We start from the raw sequence: 24,290 nt of genomic DNA, 5'->3' as shown, positions 1-24,290 counted from the left end.
GAAATCTCTATTTTTTGCAAACAGCTCAAGCTCAGTCGGACTTAATGGTAAACCTTTGTGGACATCCATTTTTAAGGCTCCTCAAATATTCTCAATTGTTTTTAAGACTTGGCTTTCACTAGGCCACTTCAACCCATGAATATGCGTATCCTATCCATTATAGCTCACTGTATGGATAGGATTGTTGTCCTGCTGCAAAATGAACCTCCTCTCCTTCCAAAGGTCATCGGCAGAAATAGTTTTCTTCCTTCCACTCAGCTTTCTGGGAACATTTTTTCTGTAAACACCAGATTTCTGTGCACAACTAACATTTAAAACAAAATCTTGCTGTTTTTATTGATAAACAAATGACATTTAATTGAAATAACTTGTATAAATGTTTTATATGACAATGAAGCATTTTTTTTAATAAACCAATATAAAGCCAAACTAAAAGTATATATAAAGGAAATTAATTTAGGATCATGTTAAAGTAATAGGTTTTATTACAGTTACCTAAAAACCAAAAGTAGTTTACATTTTTCAAAAACACGAAATATTTTTGAAAGACGGCGAGCTCAATTCCCTGCTGAATATTTTTAGTGAAGGCCAATATAAAACAGACCACACTGGAGGCAACTTTTAATATTTTATTGCTTTATCACTTAAATCACAGTGGCGGGACAACTAAACTAGGCTACTGTCGGTGTCAAGTAAATCTTCAGCGACGTCACTTTTACAAAATTCTCTAATGTGTTTAAGTCTGCTCTTATGCCGCGGACATAAGAAAGGTAAGCTGTTAAAAAGGCGGCGATAAATCAGGTTAATCTTTGATAACTTTTGTGGTTCGTCGCACTCGCTCGTCCACGTCGGTATGTTTTCTTTCCACGTGGACGCGACGCGCGTCGCCGTGCCTAGCTCAGCTCGCGGAAGTGACGGCAAGGCGGCGATGGCGGCTCGCAGCTTCATTCCGGACTATCAGTGGACTACAAACTGATTTTAAGCCCACCGGCTGGACTTCGGGGGAACTTTTACTCAAGCGCCTCTCTTCGGATGCCGCACAGAGCGAAGCCGCGTCGTACCGGTGCATGTCAGCGAGCGGCTTCACGGCTTTTTAGCGGTATTTTTGTCCCCGATTTCAAGGTGGTCACCCCGTCGAGCTAGCGGTAGCTTCTCGGCTAGCAGCTAACGGTGGTTTGCGCCGTGGTTCATACAGCAGCAGCAGGCGACCTGAGGCGGCTTCTTTCCCTTTCAACGCGGCGGTGTGTTCCTGCCATGATGCTGCGTATGTAGAGCTAGCCGTGCCACAAGTGTGAAGAAGAGCCCGGCCTCTTGTCAGTAGGAGCTGCTGGTTGAGGCGGATTTTTCCCTGCCTGAAAGCAGCACGTTAAAAGTCGCCTCTGCATTCACAAGAGCAACTTCGCCAAGCCGGCGTGCTTTAATATTCCTTTCGAGACTTGAAGCGGACCCGCTGTGGGGGTCGTTGGGAGCTCATGAACATGCTGAAAACCCGGCAGTGTCTACTCGGCATCCGCACTTTCCTCGGTGTCACGTCCAGAATATGGGGCTTCATCATGTACATCCTCAGGAAGCACCTCCGAACGGTGAGCACAGCTTTGAAAACGAGTGGGCTGCTGAGACTGTAGGTCTGAAAAACACCCATCTGCACTGAAACACTTCCTACTGGTCCACACACATTTACACCCTCAGATGACTTGTTCTGTCTTATAGTCTAAAATAATTTTTTACCACATTATATTTATTTTATAAGGTGATTATCTTTTTGCACAGGGATCGCTTGGGGTGCTTCTGGTGAAGAGGTGTAAACATATTTTACAACCTGGGAGTTATGCAAGATGTTACACAGGATGCCAAAGTGCACAAAGCCCATTTAACTGCATGCTGATTTACAGCTACACTTACTGCTCATTACGTACAGTAAAGAGGAAGCATTTGATAGTAATTTCAAGCTTCTGTTTGCAATGCTTTAAAAAAAAAATCAAATAGGATTATTATACAGCCTTACCTGTAAGTTGGCTGCTCATTGCAGAGTCAATGTTTACAATAGACAGGGAGGGCTTAGATTTGCTGTTAAGAGTCACAAGTTAAGTGCAAAAGTGAAATAAACAAATCTCAATTTGGACATATTGTATGTGCTGCTGTTTTCAAAAGCGGAGAGAGTCTGTAAACAAGAAAACACTACAAATGCCTCACAGTTACATAAAATGCAGTCTGATAAGTTATTCTAAATTATAGTCATGTTTATTTTGTTGCAAATTGTCCCTTTCAAGCTATGATTGTCATCAGATTCGATGTTCCTTTCAAACAACAGACTTTTGGTCAATTTTCCTCTAAAGAATGTTTCTGGTTATTTATCTGTAGCCTAGACACTGAAAATTCAGAATATTTGACTCTATTAATTAATGCATCAAAAGGAAGAACGGCCACCGATATCATATAAGACAAGTGGGAAATTCTTAGATGCATAAATGGGTCAAATGTTATTCATTCACTTCCAGTTTGATTTAAAATTACTACACCTGTCACTGATTCTGGAACATATTTATATTTAATTTTTTTTATCAGATTAAGTTCTTAAAGACAAAAGTGTTGGAATCTTTCAACGGCAGGCCAGACCACAAAGAAAATCAGTATACGCAAGGAAACACAGATTGTAGCTTATCTAATGTTTACCTTTTTATTCTTGCTTTAAGTAATATTTTTATAAGCATATACTTGCAATGAAAGGATGGCATGCTTCTCAAAGGAAAAACGGATATTGATATTGTTCTGGGGAAACCAGCCTGATCGGTGCGTTTCTATTTCTCAGTTAAGCAGCACGGCACCTAAATATACCTCAAAGTCTCTCAGATTTAGTCTCTTAAAATCCTCCAAACAGTAAGTTAACAGTTAAGGGATAGACGCAATAAAACGGTTTAAAAACTAAAAGAATAGCACAGCTTTTTATTGCAAATATGAGCCAATTCTTGTTAAAATAGTAATAAAAGCGCCAACAACACGAAGGTGAGCAACCGAAATGCACAGCGAACCTTTCTTTGCCAATACATATTTTCTTTAACGATTCTTAATTTGACCTGTTCTATTTTTTTCTCTTTCTTTGCAACTGTAAGGCATAAGGAAAAAAAATGTGCTGCATTTTTTTCTTATGAAGTCAAGAGTTTTTAATCCAGAAGAGAATGAAGGAATTACCAGACTACACCCATTTATGTGTCAAAGCATAAACCGATTGTTAATCCTTCATTAAAGTAAATACTCTTGGTTGATGCAGTTATGGTCTGAAAATAGTGGAAGTTCTGAGTTAATTTGTTTTCCTTCATGAAAAGGCAGAAAGAAATTCTGATTTTGGTTTTTATTTTAGTATTTGACACCCAATCAAGGGAAAATTGTCCAATTTTGATTTCTTCATTCATGTATTGTTTTTAACTTTTGATGCAACTCCTGTTAGACTATTTAAAAAGCTAATCAGGAATTTAGTAAAAGTATTAATGCTCACTTTGTCCAGCCACCAACTAAATGTCTAGGATCTGCAGCGGCACCCGTTGAGAGAAAAGACGTTTATTTCCCTTGAAGGGTAACAATAACATTTTTACATCCATTTTTGCAATAAAATGATCTAAAGTTACCAGGCAGTTGTTGCACATTAATCTATTAGTTAGTCATAACACTGATTAGCTGATTGTTTTTTCATCTTGTCTTTGCATTATGTACTGATTCGTCCAGCTGAAGTGCAAAGTCACAACCGCCTCGCGAGAACAAATGTTAGAGTTTAAGAAAGTTTCAGCTTTGCCTCCGATCTCTTCCAAAAATAAATAAACATGACGTATGATATAATTTAAGCCACCTGCTCGGTAACTTAGATGTTACTCCCAGGTGTTGCCGAGACGTGAGAGGACGTCAGCTGGAGCAGGGAGCGCATCGAGCCCAACAAAGCCTGGAGGTGCGTCCTGCGTGTCATAATCATCCCGCTGCAGTTTATTGTGAAGCAGCAACACTTGCAGGGTGAGAGTGAGGAGTTGAGTCCATGCTCCAGCTGAACTGAGAGGGATTATGTCAGCACAGAGAGCTCACTGTTCTCCCCCTTCTGTTTCCTCTCATTTTAACTCACAGTTTAGCTCTGTTGTTTACAGCCTGCTGTCCAGACGAAAACCGTCCGCATCCAGGATGCTTTAGGCAGTTAGTGTAGCACATTTGCCTGGATGATTTAAATTAATTTAAAATGTTTAAAAACCTGTTTTTTTTTTGTTTTTTGGGGGTTTTTTTAACTCTTTCGATTTGTGAACGCAGACCTGATCTGAACGTTTATAATCCAAGTCACACTAGTCCACTGTACTGTCAACAAATGATGGTTGTTTACTAGTCTTACTCACATCAGTGTTACATAACGGCTTCGATTATCATCCTGCAGGATTACAGGTGTGCAGCCAAATATGGCAACAATTTCAAAAACAGTCGGCTAACCCTGGCAAAACTCTGAACTTTAAAGTAATTTGAATAAAGTAGTGTCCTTATCATTTGGATAATTACTTGATTATGCAAATTCACCATGTTTATTTCCTCTCATTTTCATTTAAATTAGGAAATTAGATTATTTTGTTAAGATATCAAGTTGCTCTTGAAAGCAAATTGTTCATTTCTGGATGTCCCGATTAGTGTGTCTTTGTTTTGTTTTGTTTATTAATTTGATTCTACCAGTTAAATAACACATCTTCCATGAGTATAATTTGCAGAAATATTGTGATTTTTCTCTCACTCAACAAAGACATTTGGGATCCTGCAGTATCTGTTTCCTTTGATAGTAATGGGATATGGGCTTAAAGTTTTATTATAATATTTTATGGTAACAATAAAAGTGATAAGAACTATTTATTACTAATTATTTTTAGGTCACCATGTGGCAGTGACAGCGTGACAAATCCCCATAAAATGCGGCTTTTGAAAAACAACTATTTGTAATCCACGTCTTTAAGACATCTGTCATAAAAAGAAGTTTGATTTGTATCACTAAAATGCATTTGGTAGCTGCTTTTTATCACATTTTCAAATGAATATTTATTGAGACTTTTATTGAACAAACTGAAGAAAATGGTAACAATCCCAACAATACAAGGTTTTCCCCAGAAAACTTGCTAAGCCCGATGGTTGGGTCAGTCGTCCATCCAGCGGTCCGTCGTGTTTTTGAGTTAAAAAAATTTGAAAATATTTCTTGATAATTACGTGTTATTGAAATATTGGAATATTAATACCTGAACACCAACTATAAAATCTTAAAAAATGCAAACATTCTAAAAAGACTTGCATAAATAAGCAACGCTAAAGCCTGGTGGCCCGCCAGGCTTATAATACACTGGGGGACACCCTGCCGACAGTTTGAGTGTTTGTGAGGGTTTAAATTTCATTAATTGGAATAATCAACTTTTTTTTTTCATACTAAGATTAATCACATCAAGATTACTTCACCTTCTTAAAACAATGGCCCTGAGTCAATTATTACCAGAAGATGATTTGAGCAAAAGAATAACGTGGGCCATTATTTTAGAACGGTGACAATATGTAAAGTTTTTAGCTGTTTTTCTGTTTGTATGGGAATTCTCCTGGATCTGCAGGCTCCAGTTGGATTCTGCTAAAAGTGCAGAAAGATGTGGGTGAGGCTTCCCTGTGGCGCTCAGCAGCTGCAGGCTTCCCCCTCCTGAGTCAACTCTGCCAGGCAAACCCCCTCCACCCCCCTCCCATCCTCTGCTCCGGTACCAAGCTGCTCACTCAGTCACCCGGCAAGTCTTCTTCTCTGTGCGAGCCCCCATGCTCCGCTGACGCTCGCCGACAGCTGAGGGGATAAAAATAGCCGTGTGAGGAAAAGAGCAGAGCCCCCTGGTGCAGGAGTGGCGCTCTGAAGGATCCTCTCTGGAGCGGAGCAGCAAGGCCACATAGGGAGGACAGAACATGCTGAATTACTGTATTAAGTTTTATTATCCTGTGCTGTTCTGCAGTCTCTGTACAAAAACACTGGGGGTTTGTTAAGATAACTCCTTTTAAGAACAAAAAGGCCATTCCTTTTTAAAAATAGTTTTAAAAAGCTGCCTTGCTGTAGCAGGCTTGTCTTCAGCTGCCTCCAGTTGGAGCTGGACTTGTTACTCATTCTAAAGAAGGGAAAAAGGCTCCTTGTTGGAGTCTGTATTGATTTTAAAATTATTTCTTCTTACCTTTATATTTCTGAATGACCTTCTCTCTTAATTGATCAGACTTATTGACGTGGTATGAACCCCACTGACTCTGAACAAAGAGTCCTGCTAAGGTCATAGTGGATGATAAAAGTAATTTCTTCATTTGAGGTCCCAGTTTTTTAAACTACTTCTGCTACTTTCTTCAGGAACTAGAGCTGCACAGTATATCAAATCACAATATCAGTGCATGCATGCAGTATTCCAATAGCAAATAAAAGTTTGGGTGCAATATTTGGTCGGATAATACAACTGTCATGTATTCATGCTGTGCATATCAGTAATGTTCTATATTTTCAAAGATGGATGCACTCTTAAGTACACTAAATAACTAAACGTGAGGAACATTTTCCTCACAACCGGAGTTGTGAGGAAAATGTTGGTTAATTGTAATCGTCGTCAATTTTTGGTATCAAAATTAAGTCCATATATTGTACAGCTTTATCAGAGTCAAATCTCTTTTCTCTTTTAGCGTTGCGTGATATTTTTCAGATAATTATTGTTGCGGCAAACATCCACCTGTCTGAGCTGGCCGTATTTCTGTAACTTTGTTTGAAGGGTCTGCATTGTGTATTTTCCGTTTGCGTAGTGCCATTTTAAGGCACAATCAAATAACTGTCGCCTTCAGTCATAAACGCGCTGTATATGTCAATCAAAACTCCAATGAAATTTGACTTCACAATTCAACATCTTGAAATTGGGCCTCTGTTTCTATAAGAAGCTCCAGCTTCAGCAATGCTCCTCCTTCATGCCATTTACAGCCACTCTTAGACGTGGCGGAGTGAGAAGTAGTTCCCATAATGAGCTCAGCTGAACCTCAGTCCAAAAATAGTGAAGCATTATTGTGATGAAGAGCAGGAGCTTCTTAAAGAGACAGAGGCCAATTTAAAGTGTCAAGTCACAAAGTCCGATTTCTTGCAAGTCATGTCTTATACATCATTTTTACAACAACTGAAGGTAACATAGTTACTTAATTGTACTATAAAATGGTCTGGAAAACACATAATTTAATCCCTTTAAAGAATATTCATCTTTTCGAAGGGAGCCCCAACTATGTATATGAAACTCTAACTTACATCTGTTTGTAATGGGCATCGCATTATCAAAATGTGCAGTGTTGCAATTGCAAATAGTATTTGAATGCAATATTTGTTAGGATATGATATTCTAAGTGCTGTGCATCAAATGTCAGCATGCAGGTAGCTTATATATGGTCTGTTGGTTCAACTCTGAACTCACACCTCCTGTATATTTATAGTGGCCTAGATGGTAAAACTCAAAGGGCTGGGAACATTGTGAGAAAGCAAAAGTAAGGTCAGAGTAATGTAGGTCAATCATAATCATCATGGCAGCATTCAGCAATAGTTTTTTTTCATTTTCATTTCCGGCAGCTCTAGCAGTAGTGTAATACCTGCTTTTGATGTCCTCTACAGTCCTCTATTGCCACTTCAATGGCTTTTGGTCTTTGGTAACGTTGAACAAGATGGCAGCATAAAGAGATGGCAGATCTTTGACCATTGCACAGTCCCTTCAGATCATCTAGACTCCTGGGTCATCTCACCCCACAGGCTTTCTAGAAGATTTAGTTATGTGAACTGAGACGACCAGGTCAAAAACAGTTTTTATGTTTGGCTTAAAGCTTTCGATCATTACCCTGTTAGTGTGGCGCCCCCCTTTCTGTCAGGGGCCGTCACATTTCCATCTAAAATGTTTCAGAGTTCATTGAGTCATGGATTCTAACTAGATTCCCCAGGTTTTAGCTAGAGAAACAGTCCCCCAGCTGAGACCACAAATTAGTCTGTTCCAGATTACTGACCAGAAGATCAATGGTCTGGCACAGTTTGCTTACCGTACGGTTCTGATATAAAAGTCTGAGTCTTCTATTGATGCATTTATTATTTGTCTTAGTTACCTCACCATGCCTCACTGTTTTGTACATTCTGTGTTGTGTTTCTTGTTCCTGGTGTTCTGCTCTGCCGAGACCTAACTGTCTCATTTGCCTGGTTCATTTTCAGATAATCCAGTATCAGACGGTGCGATACGACATTTTGCCCCTGTCGCCTATCTCCAGAAACAGACTCAGTGAGTACACGCTCGTCTTCTTTCATTAATCCCTCTCTCTCTGCTGAGAAGCCCTTCAGACTGCGGCATGTTTTGTGCTGCTGTTTTTGTCCGGACTGACAATCACAACACATTTCTACTGTGGAAAGTTAGGAAGATAAACCAGTTTGTCAAGAAGGAAGTGATTGTGCAGAAAGAAGTTCAGCACACATGCACCACTTCCTCACCTCAAGCAATGTGATCACCACTTTATTGTAGCTTGGAGTTTATTCCTCCATAGATATGCGATTTCTTCTTCTTCAGACGCTTTGAGGTATTTTCCTTCATGTTCACTATAGAAAGTAAAAGTGACTCTACCTTCTTACCTCACCAAAGCTCAGAGGGACATAATGTTGAGCGACTAGAATAATTTTGTGCATAATCAGCATTCCTAAGAAAATGTCTTTCTGTTGCTCAGCTCTAAACGTTCAGGCAGAGAAAACCTGAACTGCCTTTACAGTAGTAGTACTCACATTTTATTTTAATTGGTCAAAATCCTCTATCAGACTGTAAACCTGTTAATTACACTGAAGCGTGCTCAGCCACTTTAGGATAACCTGCTGCTGTTCCACCATGTTTGAGTTGAGGAAATGGAGAAGGGATGCAAATGGAAGAGGTGTAGGTGTGCTCTGGACGAGAGGCCTTTCAATCACACTGGACCAAGAGGAAGGATTGGGTTTCTGTTCAGCTTCTCTCTCACTGCTCTGACCTCAGCTGGAAATTCGGGTCCAGTCTGGACAGAGAAGCAGTGTTCATTAAGGGTCTTTTCTGTAGCATTGTTCTAAATTTGTTTTTGTTTAGTTTAGTTTATTTAATCAAGGAATAAATACCGCATAATTTCTAATTGCACATCATAAAACAAACAAAAAAAAACAACAATTTATTACAAAAACAGTTGCACACATTTAACTTAATATTCTGAGCTTATATGTTAAATACTTTGTGTTCCTCTGATGCGTGAGTGACTGACTATGCAGTCTTCTATGACTGGGTCTTTTTTGACCTGGGTTACAATCAATGTGTTTCTTTTGCTACTTTTGTCATTTTGATTCAAAATAATGTTTTGTATAATACCTTCTACTGTGTTTTAGGTAACACAAGAATTATTTCATGTTTGAAATATTGTCATTTTTCTCTTTTTTAAAGGTTTTTAGAACAATTTGTGGAACATCTGTGACAATTTGTAGAACATTTTTCAAACAAAATAACAGCAATTTTACAACAGCAATGATGAAATGTCAATAATGGACAATGTCAACATCTATTATGTGTGTGTGTGCATGGGAGGGGTTGCGAAAGAGCACATTTCTTGAAACTAGCTAGCTAACCAAGCTAGCTAACATTACTGTCTGTATTCTATTATGCTATGTGTATCATGCATGTGAGTGTATGTCTGTGTGTCCATTTATTTATCCATTCATCCATCCATCCACCTTCTGTTTTTCCGAGGTCGGGTTGCACGGGTAACAGCCTAAGTAGGGAGGCCCAGACATCCCTCTCCCCAGCCACTTGTTTTAGCTTCTCCGGGGGAATCCCAAGGTGTTCCCAGGCCAGCCGAGAAACATAGTCCCAGCATGTCCTGGGTCTTCCCCTGGGTCTCATCCCGGTGGGTCATCTCACCAGATAGGCGTCTAGGAGACATCCTAACCAGATGCTCCTCTCGATGTGAAGGAGCAGAGGCTCTATTCTGAGTCCCTCCTGGATATCTGAGCTTCTCATCTTATCTCTAAGGGAGAGCCCAGACACCCTACGGGGAAAACTAATTGCTGCCGCTTGTATCCGTGACCTTGTTCTTTCGGACATGACCCAAAACTCATGTCCATAGATGAGGGTAGGAACTTAGATCGACCGGTAAATCAAGAGCTTTGCTTTTTGTCTCGGCTCTCTCTTCACCATGACAGACCGGTACAGCGCCCGCTTCACTGCAGACGCTGCGCCAATCCGCCTGTCGATCTCCCGCTCCAGTTTTTCCTCATTCGTGAACAAGATCCCGAGATACTTAAATCCTCCACTTGGGGCAGGACATTCTCCCCAACCTGGAGAAGGCACTCTATTCTTTTCTGGCTCATTTATTTATGCATTTATTTATATAGATATGAGTTTTTATTTTATTTATTGAGATGATAAAAGAAAGAACCTTGAACACATTGATCAACAGGTTTTGCATGTCATTCAACACAGACTCTCTCTCTCTTTGGTTTTCTCATCCCGGGGAGTCATACCCCCCCCCCCCCCCCCCCACACACACACACACACACCCACACACACACACACACAAACAAACAATACACATGCACAATAAAATATAGGCGGTAATGTTAGCTAGTTGGTTAGATAACTAGTCTTAGCTAACTTTGAAGCAAATATGTTGATTTGTGTCTATAACACTATCAGTATTCATGATTGACACACACACATTTGTGAGGTAAAAAGTAAACATAATACTTATATGTAAGAGTTCTTGCTGTGTAAAATATTATTATTCAAGGGTGACACTTAGGACTCAGTGTGTCTGATTCAAAAAAATGTTTTCCTGACAGTCACAGTTGGTAAGAAACAAAGATTCCCATTAAATTCCATAGGAAATGAATGCGGGTCATTTTTGACCCACTCACGGGAGAATAATATAAAACATGCTATTTCTTAAAATGTATAAAAGGTCAATTAAAAAATTGAATTGCATGATATCAGTAACATATTTTTTGAGGAATACCTGAAATATGAAGTGATGTAAACTTTTCATTACAAAGATATTGCAAAATGATGAACTCACCGGGTCAAAAAGGACTCACTTACGCATCAGAGGGTTAAAGACAAAATCTTTGGGTCTGAATACCGACAGAGCAACTAATGTAGAAATCAGGTCAGTGTTTAGGAGATATTGGAGTATTTAGAGCAATTTGCAAACCTGTTGCTTCACTGTAACATGTTGAAGATAAGTACAAGATAAAGGAAATAGCCAAACCACGTGACTACATTTTCTATTGAAAGAGGCTATTTATAAATGCTGAGCCTGAGAATTTCCTGAGGAGTTGTTTTTTATAACAACATAGATAGACAAACTTCAATGGTTTTTGCAGTTAAATGTTTTTATTTTCTTTTTGTTGGCTCTATTTTTATGCACTGCTTTGTTTCTACATTTCTTAGCACCAATGATAAAGATAAGTATTAAGAGAACTTGGTTATCTTTAGTTGCTGTTGGATTATCTTGCACTAAACAGAAACTTTTCCATCCTTTAACATGAGAGGATTTACTTGAATGGTAAGAATTATTTTCACTGGGGTCAAATTTACTGTCAGCCCGACAGACAGTTCCTATAAAATAAATTTAACTTCAGCATCTTTTTTTATTTTGACATTTCTTATCTTAGCTGATCATGGTGTCCAGAAATGTTTAAGTTAGTATTCATGGCTTCTTGGTTCTTATGGTTGTAATTTTGATGTGACAAAATTCAAAGTAAGAGACAAAAGAGCATTTTGTTGACGTCAATCTCGAAATGTCAAGAAAGAAGAAAATCTCCAATCCCCTAAACCTGCCCAAAGCTATAATAAGATCATCTCCAAAGCTTACGGTGTAAAATTATGCTGCTGCAGTAAAAGATAAACTGGTTTTCCGTTTTTTTTGTCTGTTTTTTTAAACACGTCTTGGCAGCTTGTAAAATATGGAGACTCAAGATCACCTCTCTACGTGCGAGTTCTGTGTGTGAATGAGATAAAGTAAAGGATCTCATAACTTTTTATTTCAAATAATATTAATTTAACTGCAGATGGAAAAATGTGTGCAATACTGCCCTAAAGTAGTGTTCATATTTTATGAATAATTATAGATATCATTAAATAATCAGAAAAAAGTTTTGTCTATGTTATGATGCCCTTTTCTCTTCTTTTGCAGTTTTTTGTATTTATTGTAATTTGGTTATTTAAGAACATAAAATCACAACCACTGTCAGAAATTTGACAATAAAGTTCCAATAAGTGACTGTAAAAGTAGAACAAACATGAAAACAATCTAAAATTGGTAAAAGATTTCTAAGATTTCAAACTGTGACGTCATATCTGTGTATAAGTATCACATCGATCCTTATTGTTCTATAAATCCTAGATGCTGTGAAGCGGAAGATCCTGGTTCTGGACCTGGACGAGACGCTGATCCACTCTCACCATGATGGCGTCTTGCGGCCCACAGTGAGACCTGGCACGCCGCCAGACTTTATCCTCAAAGTAATGGCCAAGTATCACACAAATACACACGACTGGGTCTGAATCCTGTTTTCTCCGACTGACCTGCCTGTGTGTGTGTTTACTCCTCCGCCCAGGTCGTCATAGACAAGCATCCAGTCAGATTCTTTGTACATAAAAGGCCACATGTTGACTTCTTTTTAGAAGTGGTGAGTGTCCGTCAGCTTTACTGTAAGCTTAGCGGTAGAAACCCACAAACATGCTCTGCTCTGCTCGGGTTTCTTTCTGTTCCTCTTGAAGCTATAAGCTAATATTTGTTTTGCATGCATGCCCCTGATGACTCCAACTCGTCCGCTGATGTATGCCCTGAACGATGTGTGTACACAGGTGAGCCAGTGGTATGAGCTGGTGGTTTTCACAGCCAGCATGGAGATCTACGGCTCAGCAGTTGCAGACAAGCTGGACAACAATAGGAACATCCTGAAACGCAGATACTACAGACAGGTACTGCTCAGCGTTGTGTGTGTGTGTGTTAAGTCAAACATTTGCGGCTCTTCACTCTTTCATTGTCTTTTTTTTCCTCTCTCTCCCAGCATTGTACATTGGATCTAGGTAGTTATATTAAAGATCTGTCTGTAGTTCATGATGACCTGTCCAGTATTGTTATCCTGGATAACTCGCCTGGTGCTTATCGAAGCCATCCAGGTAAGGCTTGCTATATAATGCATGGGAAAATAAATTCAGATGGATTTCAAATGTTTATTTTTAGAGATCATATGTTTTGAGAACATTTGCAGAAAGATGTCTCTGTTTTTAAACGTAGAGGTCATGCAAACATAACCTGATATCAAATAGTTGTAGATTAAAAGCATGAAAAGTGGATGATGAGTTTCCTCGGCCAGTTTTAACTCCATTATGTACGTTACAAACTGAACAGTCACCAATCACAGCATATTGGCCCCTCTTCTGCCTCACAATAACACTACACAAGTTTTAAATTATTTTAATCCTATTTTCATATGGTTTGTGTCTTTTGTTCCTAGTAGGTCTTATTAGGGCTGAAACAATCGATTTATTGGGATGAATTTTTTTTTTTTTAATAATCGTCAACAAATTAAGTAATTGATTAATCGTTAACTAGAATTTGGACTTAAAAAAGGTTATTTTCTGAAAGAACAACACAGTCAGAGCAGTAATTAACCCAAAACTATATGAAAAATGTATAATTTTTTGCGATAAACATGGAAAACATTCTTTGCCTGTAAATATGTTCTACCCAGAACTCCTCGAGTCGCGTAGATTTAGCTTCAAATTCCGTGAGAATAAAATAAAGTAAAAAATATCCTATTAAGCACCTTTTGCAAGTATTTTTTTAAGAGTCTAGACTAAATATAAAACCGAAACTGTATGAAGATTAAGAAAAGTCAGGCAGAATATTGGTGAATGTAGTCAAACGTGCTTGTTTTTCCTTAGCTGAAGATGCTTTCTTTGCTACAAATAATAAAGCAAACATGAAGAAAATGCTGCTATTGCATTTCAGGCAATAAAATGTTTGTCTTTTTTTATTTAGAAAAGGAAATGAGCTATTTATTTATTTTTGATATTTTAATGTGTTTCTAATATTTAAAAAAGGCCTAAGCAGTTAAAAATCTGCGGAATGTGCCAATTGTTTTTTTTGTTTGTTTTTTTATCCATCAACAGAATAACCGATAACTACAATAATTTTTAGTTGCTGGTGCAGCAGAAGCCTCTGACTCTTGTCTCAGGCTCAGCCACTTGAGTTTCAAGAGGGGTTCTTAAAATATTCTTGCACAACCCTTTCAAGTGGTTTCTGTCTGGAGCCAAGGTCACAATGTGGCTAAACCTCTCATCTCTTGGTCATCTCTGCTGTTTAGCTTTGCATCACAGGTCTTTCTGTGAAGCTTACTTAGCACCACCACTGGTCCACATACCACAGTTTGAGAACCACAAACCTGAACCTTTTAGCAGTGGCGCAGCGCCCGTCAGAGGCTGAAGAGAAGAAGGAAGCAGCCTGAACTAAAACCCAACAAAAGGAACAGCAGGGCACACATTGGAAAAATAAGCAGAAGCAGAGCTGACTGGTTATTGTAGTGTCCTCTAACTTGGTGATGTTGCAAACAAAACATCACCTGCAGTGTGATTAGGATGGGGTCTCCATGGTGATCTGAATTGAGCTCCCTGTTTGCTTTTCTGTAGCATTTTTCAAGGTTGAAACTTTGTAAATGGGCCTGTGTGAGATTCCCATGATATGATCAAAAATTTATGACAAGAATTTTATTAATACACACAGAAACAGCAAATTATGAAACTATTATTAAGAATATAAAAGTAATATCTGTTCTTAATATAATCATAGTTTTCCAGTACTTTTTGATCAGAACGTTAATATAAAGTAACAGTCTTCAGATGTTGCCTTGTTAATTAGCTGAGCTGGTCGGCTGCTTTGTAAACATGTTGCTGGCAAAGGAGGTAGTGATTGAATCAATCATCATGTCACAAGACTATGATGTTTACATAAAAAAAAACAGAATTAATTTAATGGCTAAACTATAAGCAGCAGGCTCGTTCAACATTCACATTTCGAAACTTAGAAAATTTGTACATCAAATCTTGCTTCTTTAAACAACTATGAAATTATCTCGATGAGTTAATCTACCAATGTTGTTGAAATCAGCTTTAGCAGATAACATATTATATATTAAGATTAATACATAATTTAATATCAGTGCCACCGTTGGTTGAGTATGTCTAATTTGATTTGACAATGCCTTGGTCCTTTATAATTCAAGCAGATCTATTTTTGTTTTAGCCTCAGTCTGCAGGTAGTAATGAATAATTTGAGATGGGTAGTTGAGGCATTTTTTAACACGCTTTACAAACCTCATATTCCGTTAATTGCATTTGTGCCTGACTGAGAACTCAGTGGTATGCCTGTTTGAAATGATAAATTGAAACATGTCCTGTCCTCTGTCTCGACTGACTGGCTGCTTTCTGCCCTACAGACAATGCAATACCCATTAAGTCCTGGTTCAGCGACCCTAGTGACACAGCACTTCTAAACTTGCTGCCTATGCTGGATGCACTAAGGTAACGGACTTAGCAAAGTTCACCTGAAAGCAGACATTTTGAACTTGTGACCATCCCATTTTAATCCAGGTAATACAGACAGTTGGTGTTTAAGACTGGGGGGAAAAACAGAATGAGATATTTTCATACTGGTTTCATCAGGGGCCGAAGTTCAAACCACGAGGGTTAGGATGTAAAACAATATTTCAGTCTTCCTAAAGTGACAGGAACGACAAGGAGAGCATTATTCGAAGAAGCAGATGGTAACGCTGGTCAAATCTGTCCTTTTATTGAAAAATTGGACCAAAGGTGATCATTATTGCCAGAAAGTGACAAGATGTTTATTTAAAACTTTACAACAAGCCAGAGAAGTGGGAAGACGGAGGTTCGTCTTAAAGATAGCAACCATAAAATATAGTCAGCTGCATTGGCAGGATTTAGATGGAAGTGAAGTCTTGTGGTGGAATAGCCCAGCTTTAAAATTGATGCCTTTCACCCCCCATGACTAAGTTTGAGCTTTTTTGCAAATGAGAACAAGCAAAACGTTTAGTGTCTCAAGGTGCAAAGCTGGTAGAGACAAACCTGCAGCTGTATTCAACCCAGTGAAAGGTAATTCTGCAAAGAATGGAAATGGATGAAACCTTAGAACATTGGAAACTCTAGTTTCATAAATATTATTACCCGTGTAAATTTAAAAAAAGATTTGATTGAGATGGAGGAGAGGTCGGAGTTGGGCTGAAGATAGTCGGGGTTAAGTCAAGATTATTTGTTTAGCACATTTCAGCAACAAGGCAGTTCAAAGTGCTACACATAATAAAAATATCATGCAGTCAGCAATTATGAAACAATTTAAATTCTGTCAAATGCCGTCATCAAGGAATCAAATATGCTGATCAGTGCTTGACTTACTACTAATCAAAGGTGCATTAGCATTCATAAACCTTTCAGCTAATATTTGTCGATATATAAACGAAGCAGAGTAATTTCCAAGTTAATGTTTTCTCTGAAAACATTTAAATCTCTCTAAGACATCTATTGTAATCTCTTGCCCATGTCACTCCCGTCTCTGTTTGTCGCAGGTTCACCGCTGACGTTCGTTCCGTCCTCAGTCGAAACCTCCACCAGCACCGGCTCTGGTGATTGGCCGAATGGGGAGGCGTGTTGCTTGTCAAGCAGCCTCTTCCTCTCCGCCGCCGGTTTCCATCCTGCCCTCTTTTCCCTCTCTGACGACCCACCAGCCCTCCCAGACGTATTCTGGAGGAGATGGGAGAGGCTGGGGTGAGCTCCTAACTCGGGATGAACAGTACGGGATCACCAGAACCCAAGAACTACTGGGGAGGGAGAGGGAACCGGCTGGGGGTTTTTTTTGTTTTGTTTTGTTTTTCTGATTTTTTTTTCTCCTTAAATTTTTATTATTTTTTTTCTAAAACAAAATGGAGCCTCTCTGCCTTATAGCTCCTGATACTGACTGTACGAGTACGAAGGGGAGCTGTGTAAGTGAGTTGGAGCTTGTTAGTCCTTTTTAAACTTTTTTGAAAGCCACGTGGGGATAAAGAAGCGGATCAGCGAAGCGACAAAGACGATTCTACGTCATTATTTCTTCCTCTACCGCCACCATCATTGCACTTCAGCAGCCGCCTCATCTAACCTTCTCGGTGCAGTTCATAGAAAAATAAACCTTTCATTGTTGCTTTTTCTTTAGACCAACATTGTCCACAGATATTGATTCATTTATTTCTAAGGTACTACTTTCGTCTGCCCAACAAGAATGGATTCCCTGACATATTGTAATTTGCTGGAGTTTGCTTGACATAAAACATCCGCAGGCCTTTTATTCTTTTTTTTTTTCTGGACAGATCTTTTCCTCCCACTTCCTGTCAGGATCATCGCTCTTTGCCCCCAAGCTCCTCATGGGACTCGGTGAAATAAGACTTAAACATTGTGAGAAAAACAAATGGCTTGTTAATGATATGTGGACTGCCGTGCCGCTTTTCCATATGATTGTTTTCTGCCACCATGATATATGATAAGAATCAATTCTCCATAAAAGACGTTTTGCTCTCTCATTTAATGCCATCCTGGATTTACCTAATAGGAAATTGCATTTAACACCTTTATTCCCCACCTTTTTTTTTTTTTTTGCAGATTATTACTCTTTTACAACCTTCCCTGTTCTGTTTCCACCCCAGATTGTATGGGTTCAGCTGTAAGACCCTCCATCTTAAAAATGCCTTCTGAACAATGTCAGTTTCGTCAAAGCTCACAGCGGCTTCATATCGGCTCTGTCTCCATGTCTGTGTTACTAATAAAACACTCGTCAGTATCGACCTGCTACTTATGCAGCTTCATTCCTTTTCACAATAATACAGCATGATGGCTTCGTATTTTATTCCCAAGTAATTGCTTCCGCTCGTTGGGGGGAAGCTGGAATTCAGTTTGGATGATCTGCTGCCACCGTGTGGCCTGAGCGGAGAACTACACTAGTGGTACTCGGACTCTTCTTTTCTGGATGAAGAAGGAACAAACTTGATCTTATTTTATGTGTTTTGAATTACAGGTATGAATGAAAACAAAATCGGCTTGCTAGTTGTGATCTAGAGTTACAAATTAAAGGTTATCGTTTTTGTTATTTCAAACTTTGGTTCCTAGAGTCGGGGCCTTCACCTGCAGCTCTCGCTCGCCGTGATCAAGTTAGACTTTAGAAATTAGAATTTAACACTATTTTAAAAGAATATAATTTGATGGAGGTTTTCTTTTTTTATTGTTTTTTTGTTTTAAAGCATGACAACGGCCCAAAGCATATTAGCAAACCCAGAAAGACTGACTGAGGATGAAGAAATTTAGAGGAATTGGGTTCTAGACTTTCTTGCACCATAGTTTTAAACTGGATCCTGTGGTTTAGAACCCTCAGCCTCCTTTGCCCCCCAAGAACATCGTTTTACAATAATTGTTACAAATTTGTTCACTAATTTTGTCCAAAAAAAAAAAAGTCTCTTTACAAATGTTAGAAAGCTATGTGTAAAAAGATTTGCAAAGAGACTTTAAATTGAGCCTACGTAATTTTGTCCAGTGCCAAAATTTAAATGATTAAGTATAATATTAAATTACAAACCAGTCTAATTTTTGGATTTAAAGAATAGTTACATTCATTAAGTGGTTTTTCTTATAGAGAAAATTCAAGTATACACACCCTCTTCCAGGGTGTTCAAATAAAACAAGATGCAAATATGTAAAGTTTTTCATTTAGGACAGTTTGGTACAGCATTAGGACATAATTTAGACAACGATTCCTAGTAACTTGTGGACGTTAAATTGAATCAATAATTTATTTTAAAGAAGATTCTTTGGACTACAAATAATTGTGGCACCACTCTGTTTCTGACACTTTTGACTTAATGAAATATTTCATAGAAAAAAGGATATTCTCAAAGTAAATGTTGGATTTCATAGTTTGTCATTATTCCACTGCAATAAAAGTTTTTTAGACTCTTTATGCTTTATCAAAATTAATTCACTTTTTTTTTTTTTTTTTTGCCTGTGCCTAAAAAAGATGATCCCTGATTATTTATAAATTAATCTTTCACATTATTTTAAGGAACAAAATGACATCGATATATAAAATGTATATAAAATGTCCAAATGTATAACTATCCCAATCAAATCATTGGCTGGAAAGAATAGAATAGAATAAAAGAATAAAAATATACTTTATTATCCCACAGTGAGAAATTTCTGTGCAACAGCAGCAAAGTGACTATAGATATAATCAATAAAAAAAATACTGTACAATAAGGATACTATTTCTACATACACTGTAGTTATGAAAAAGAAAAACTTCAGTCCAGAAGAATGTGCAACAGAGTTGGTTAATTAAAAATTGTACATGTAATTCCAGTTTGAAGTAGATCAGTTGTCTCACTTTCAGAACTTACTGTCAAACACATAGCGAACCTTTTAGGTCTCTGTAGTCTGCCTCATTGTCAATAATGAGGTAATAATGCCTGTAACGCGGAAGTCACATGACCAGGGGGAGTCATGGAGTCACTACCTTGCGCAATAGGCTGGCATTTGCTTTGGATATATTTTAGGAGGTTGGTCTTTAATAGTGGTAACCTGGTTATAGCTAAAATACTATCGTTATGAATTTCTAGTTTGTGAGAAATTCAAAATGTAATTCTGTAATCCCAGTAACAGTCTACTATTCTAAATGCATAATGATGGGACAAGGGGAGGGTTGTTTTAAATTAATGCTCGCCACACAATTTTATTTTATTCTTTTGTTAACGTGCACAGTCAAACAAGCTAGCAAGCCTAAAAATTACCAATCTGTCTCAGTGCTTTAAATAATTTTTTTGTTGTACTACGGCCTTAATCCGCAAATGTTTTTTTTTTTTTTTTTTTAGTGTGTTTGTTTAAGAACAATTGAATGAGGGCACAATCATTTAAATAATATTGCTTTCATCTAACAAGTCACAACGCATTTCATAAGTAAAACCAAAAGTAAGACTGGATGTTTTTTGAAGTTTCATCTCTGCTGCTGCTGGGCCTCGGTCATATGACAAGGACAGATACCTCCTCACGGCCCTGCCCAGCGTCCACATGCGCGGCTCTTCACAAAAATAAAATAGTTCCTTGGAAAACCATCCCGCGAGCATCTGATCCCACAAAATTACGTCCAGCATCAAAATACACTGTTTAACTTGACTGACTACTGATTGTATCTGCGAGGAAACGTGTTGAGTTACACCCTACGAACTAGACTCTTTGTCTACGTCATGTTGTTATTGTATCCCTCCGCCAGTGGCAAAAAAAAAAAAAAAACAGCTGTGGTGAGCTAAAGCTACTTAGCATTGAGTGTGTTTGTGTCAGCGGTTAGAGTCGTTGTCTGAACGGGAAAACCTAGTCGATTTTAAACCAGGAGTGACCGACTTGTTGTCTGTCAACTCTTCAAACGATGAAGTTTCAGTACAAAGAGGAGCATCCATTCGAGAAGAGGCGGTCCGAGGGCGAGAAAATAAGGAAGAAGTACCCGGACAGGGTCCCAGTAAGTGGCTAACATGGTAGCTCCGTTCGCTGACGGAAGACGCGGAGGTTTTTTTTTTTTTTTTTTTTTTTTTTTTAGATACACACATTTTATGTTCTGACTGTTCGAAAAACTCGAAATAAAAGCACTCGATGGACATATAAAGTAATTCAAACGTATTTGTTGACGTGGTTGTGTCCATTTTCAGCTGCCACGTTAGTAAACATGGTCGTTAGCTAAAGACGACAGAGGTTATCGCAGTTAACAGGCCGGGTAGTCAAGCTAGCTTCCTGTATTTCATCCTGACGTATATTAATTTAGAACTTTAGGTGACGTATCGCAGTGACTGTTTTCTTATAATAATAAAAAAAGATTGCTATGTTTATTTTTAAGGGTAAACGTTGAAATGAACCAGATATGGGCGGGTTAAAAATAGTTACCCCTAAAGAAAAGACTGTTTGTTTTTCGCCGGATATTCATTAGATTGTGTAGGCTGTGCTGTTTACCTCATCCCGATCGAACAGGACGGTCTGGATCAAAGCCTCATGTGACCATGGTTGTGTGATGAGCTTCACCTTTTCTCTTTCCGTCTAGTTTCACTGACTTTACCTTCGCATCCTTTATCAAGCAGCCGATCAATCATGGATGAGCGCAACAATTACGCTGCATTTTTGGAAAAGGCTGCCACAGTATTTCATGTCGTGTTCTCTCGCCTTTGTTTACAACGTTTGATCAAATCTATAAAAGCAAACACTTTATATCTGCTGTGTAGTTGCAGATACATTTCCAGTAGAATGAGTTATTAAAAATAGTTTGATATTTGGATGGATATAAAAAAAATAAAAAAAAAAACCCTGTTATTTTTAGATTTAAGAAGAAGACATTTGAATAAACTACACGTTTGTCTGATTGATGCATGAGTTTCTATTAGATATATTAATAAACAAAAAAAAAAGATGGGCGGCAGACCACATTTTAAAAGGCAAATAATTATTTTTTGAATGAAACAGGACATTTTAGGTGTAAAATGAGAAAACTGAGACTTTATTTTTCAGATATTGTCATGAAATGTTTAGTAAATGATCCCTGATAATCTGTCTCTTTTAGTGTTTTGAAGAGCTATCAGACTTGTAGTCGTGTCTTTATTCAGCCCAAAGGTCACGTTTGTTACTTGAGCGTATTGCATTTTCAGCATTAAAAAATGCTGAAAAGGTATTCTGCTTTGAATCGGGGTTTTTTTGTTACACAAATGTTGGAATAATCTTTAAAGTAAGTTGAAGTCTTAGAATCTTGCACAGGCAAACTTAGCATGAGCTTTATCTAACCTGTGGATTTTTGTTTAGCTGAAAACATTAACCTAATATTGTTTTTATTTACGACTACATGTGCTTATTTTCAGGTAAATCCCTTGCAACATTGTAGAACCAAAGCTTGAACAATTAGCCGCTTCCTCTTGGCTACCTTGCTGACAAACTGTATTCTGTGTATATTTATTCTTCCCATTGCAAATTCTCAAAATGGCGTCTAATTTTAGCAAATAAAAAACCTATTTTTAAAAAGGACATCACAGCCAGTAGGGGAACCACTAATCAGGCAATTGGAGCATAAGCGGCAGCCGCAGTCTGATTTTCCTGATCGTAACAGCCACTCTAACCACATCACCATCACAACGAAAAGCAAACATTTTTGATTTAAAGCGTCTCCCAATCACTCTTCTGTACAGTCAAGTGATGAATCATTAAAGCTCTTAAGGATGAGTTGCTCTAAGTACTATTTTTAGGTGCAAAGGAGAAGAGGAAGAAAAAAAACCCTTTTGTGTGCGCTCTATTTCCAAACCAACCGCCAGATTCAAAGCCTTTCTCTGTAAACACGTCTCTCTCTGGCTGACTTACCTTAGCTACTGTCAACAAGCTTCATTTAGATCACTTCACTCGGTCGCTCATTCGGTACTTCCTCAGATCCTTTTTTTTCTTGACAAATAAAAAAAAGGATAACAAGTACGTGGTGAACACACTCCATTTAGTGGTGAGGCGATGGATTCATTGATTGAGACGATATTGAGCAATGTTTTTATCTCTCCTTTGCTTCTCTAGGTCATTGTGGAAAAGGCTCCTAAAGCCAGAATAGGAGATCTGGATAAGAAGAAGTACCTTGTCCCCTCTGACTTGACAGGTAACCACTGCACTTAGTGGGCTAACCTATGTACATTAAGTTTGTGTTTTCAACAGCTTTTTTTTTTTTCCATCAACAGTGGGCCAGTTTTACTTCTTAATCCGGAAAAGAATCCACTTGCGAGCTGAGGATGCTCTCTTCTTCTTTGTAAACAATGTCATTCCACCCACCTCAGCCACCATGGGCCTGTTGTACCAGGCAAGAACTCTTAACTCGGTTTTGTGACTCGTTGTATTGTCCCGTTTAAATTAAATAAACTCTTAAATGTTTTTTGTTTTGTTTTTTTGTTTTTCTTCAGGAGCATCACGAAGAGGACTTTTTCCTCTACATTGCCTACAGTGATGAGAGCGTGTACGGGAGCAGCCAAAGGGAAATCTGATCTCCTCCTGCCACTTTCCCATCTTTCTGAGACCTCCATCGTTCATTCATTTAAATATTAAATATTAAATCCAGCTCTGCAGCCTAGACATCCCAGAGTAAACATGTCAACTGCACTTTCGTCTCTACTATACGTCACTGCGCTCTCGGTGAATTCGTCTTTATTATTCTGGAGTCTGAATTGTATTTCCTCCACTCTTCAATAACTATTCTCATGATGTGGTCACTTGGCCAGTTATTTTCCTAGTGTCATAACTGATCATAGTTTAATGGAAGGGGGAAAAAAAGTGGATCTAATCATCTTAGAATTAGGCTGTTGCTCCAACTAATGACAGTGGCTCCAAGGTTGAGAGGGGGGAGAAAAAGGCAGTAACTCTTGATTTTAAATCAGCTTCTACATATAATGAAAAGTAACTATTAGCTGCCCAGTTGTGTCGACCTGCTTGGTATAAAAATGTGCTTTGAGCAAAGGTTAGAAATGAAATCCTGATGGAGTGAAAGGATAACTGTTTTGCAGCAGTTGTTTTCCTAGCACAAGAGTCTGACGTGGCGAGTCTTTTCGTTCCCCGTCCATTAAAGTATGTAAGAGCGCACAGCGTCCTGCCTGCATCTGATGTTAGGAGGATGATAGAATTCAGACTACACAGCCATCATCTGCTTCCAGTGGTATGAATATTCTGTTGACCGCTATAATGATTGTTAATGTTGTTCAGTTTAGTTGGCTTATATTCTAAAGGTCTTGTAAAGCTGGGTGCAATCGTCTTCTTTTTTTTAAGTTTCTCTTTTTTTTCTTTTTTTTTTTTAATGAAAACACAATTTGATCTCTGTATACAGCTACATTACTGGCTATTTCTCTCCATTCATTACCATACCTGATAAAAAATGTAATGAAAGTCTAGGTGTGTTTTATTCATTGTTACTCTTTGAACCCTGATTTAGATGTTTCTGTCACTGGTTCTGCTCAGGTATTGAGTCCCACTTTTGCTTTTTGAGTTTAATAGAATAGAATTAGAATAGAATTCAACTTTATTGTCATTGCACTGTCACAAGTACAAGCAACAAGATGTAGTTTGCATCTATCCAGAAGTGCTCTACGAGATATAAATATTTATTTACAGATGTACAAGACTATGTAT

General features: G+C 38.3%; 2 protein-coding genes across 2 annotated transcripts; both read left to right on the top strand.

Annotated features, from left to right (window-relative positions):
• The first annotated feature begins 886 nt into the window (after window positions 1-886).
• On the top strand, window positions 887-17,908 carry ctdnep1 (CTD nuclear envelope phosphatase 1). Its single transcript, XM_005804783.3, has 8 exons — window positions 887-1,583; window positions 8,231-8,297; window positions 12,418-12,536; window positions 12,632-12,703; window positions 12,882-12,998; window positions 13,088-13,199; window positions 15,518-15,602; window positions 16,661-17,908. The coding sequence occupies exons 1-8, from the start codon at window positions 1,473-1,475 to the stop codon at window positions 16,719-16,721; spliced, it is 744 nt and encodes a 247-aa protein (XP_005804840.2). The 5' UTR covers window positions 887-1,472; the 3' UTR covers window positions 16,722-17,908.
• A 2,492-nt stretch (window positions 17,909-20,400) lies between these two features.
• Window positions 20,401-24,052, top strand: gabarap (GABA type A receptor-associated protein). Its single transcript, XM_005804782.2, has 4 exons — window positions 20,401-20,625; window positions 22,698-22,776; window positions 22,856-22,974; window positions 23,075-24,052. The coding sequence occupies exons 1-4, from the start codon at window positions 20,536-20,538 to the stop codon at window positions 23,153-23,155; spliced, it is 369 nt and encodes a 122-aa protein (XP_005804839.1). The 5' UTR covers window positions 20,401-20,535; the 3' UTR covers window positions 23,156-24,052.
• Window positions 24,053-24,290: the final 238 nt, after the last annotated feature.

The sequence above is a fragment of the Xiphophorus maculatus genome, chromosome 14 (assembly GCF_002775205.1).
Source record: "Xiphophorus maculatus strain JP 163 A chromosome 14, X_maculatus-5.0-male, whole genome shotgun sequence".
Taxonomy (NCBI): Eukaryota; Metazoa; Chordata; class Actinopteri; order Cyprinodontiformes; family Poeciliidae; genus Xiphophorus; species Xiphophorus maculatus.
The sequence above is the reverse complement of the archived record's forward strand: the minus strand, read 5'-3'. Positions and strand labels throughout refer to the sequence as shown.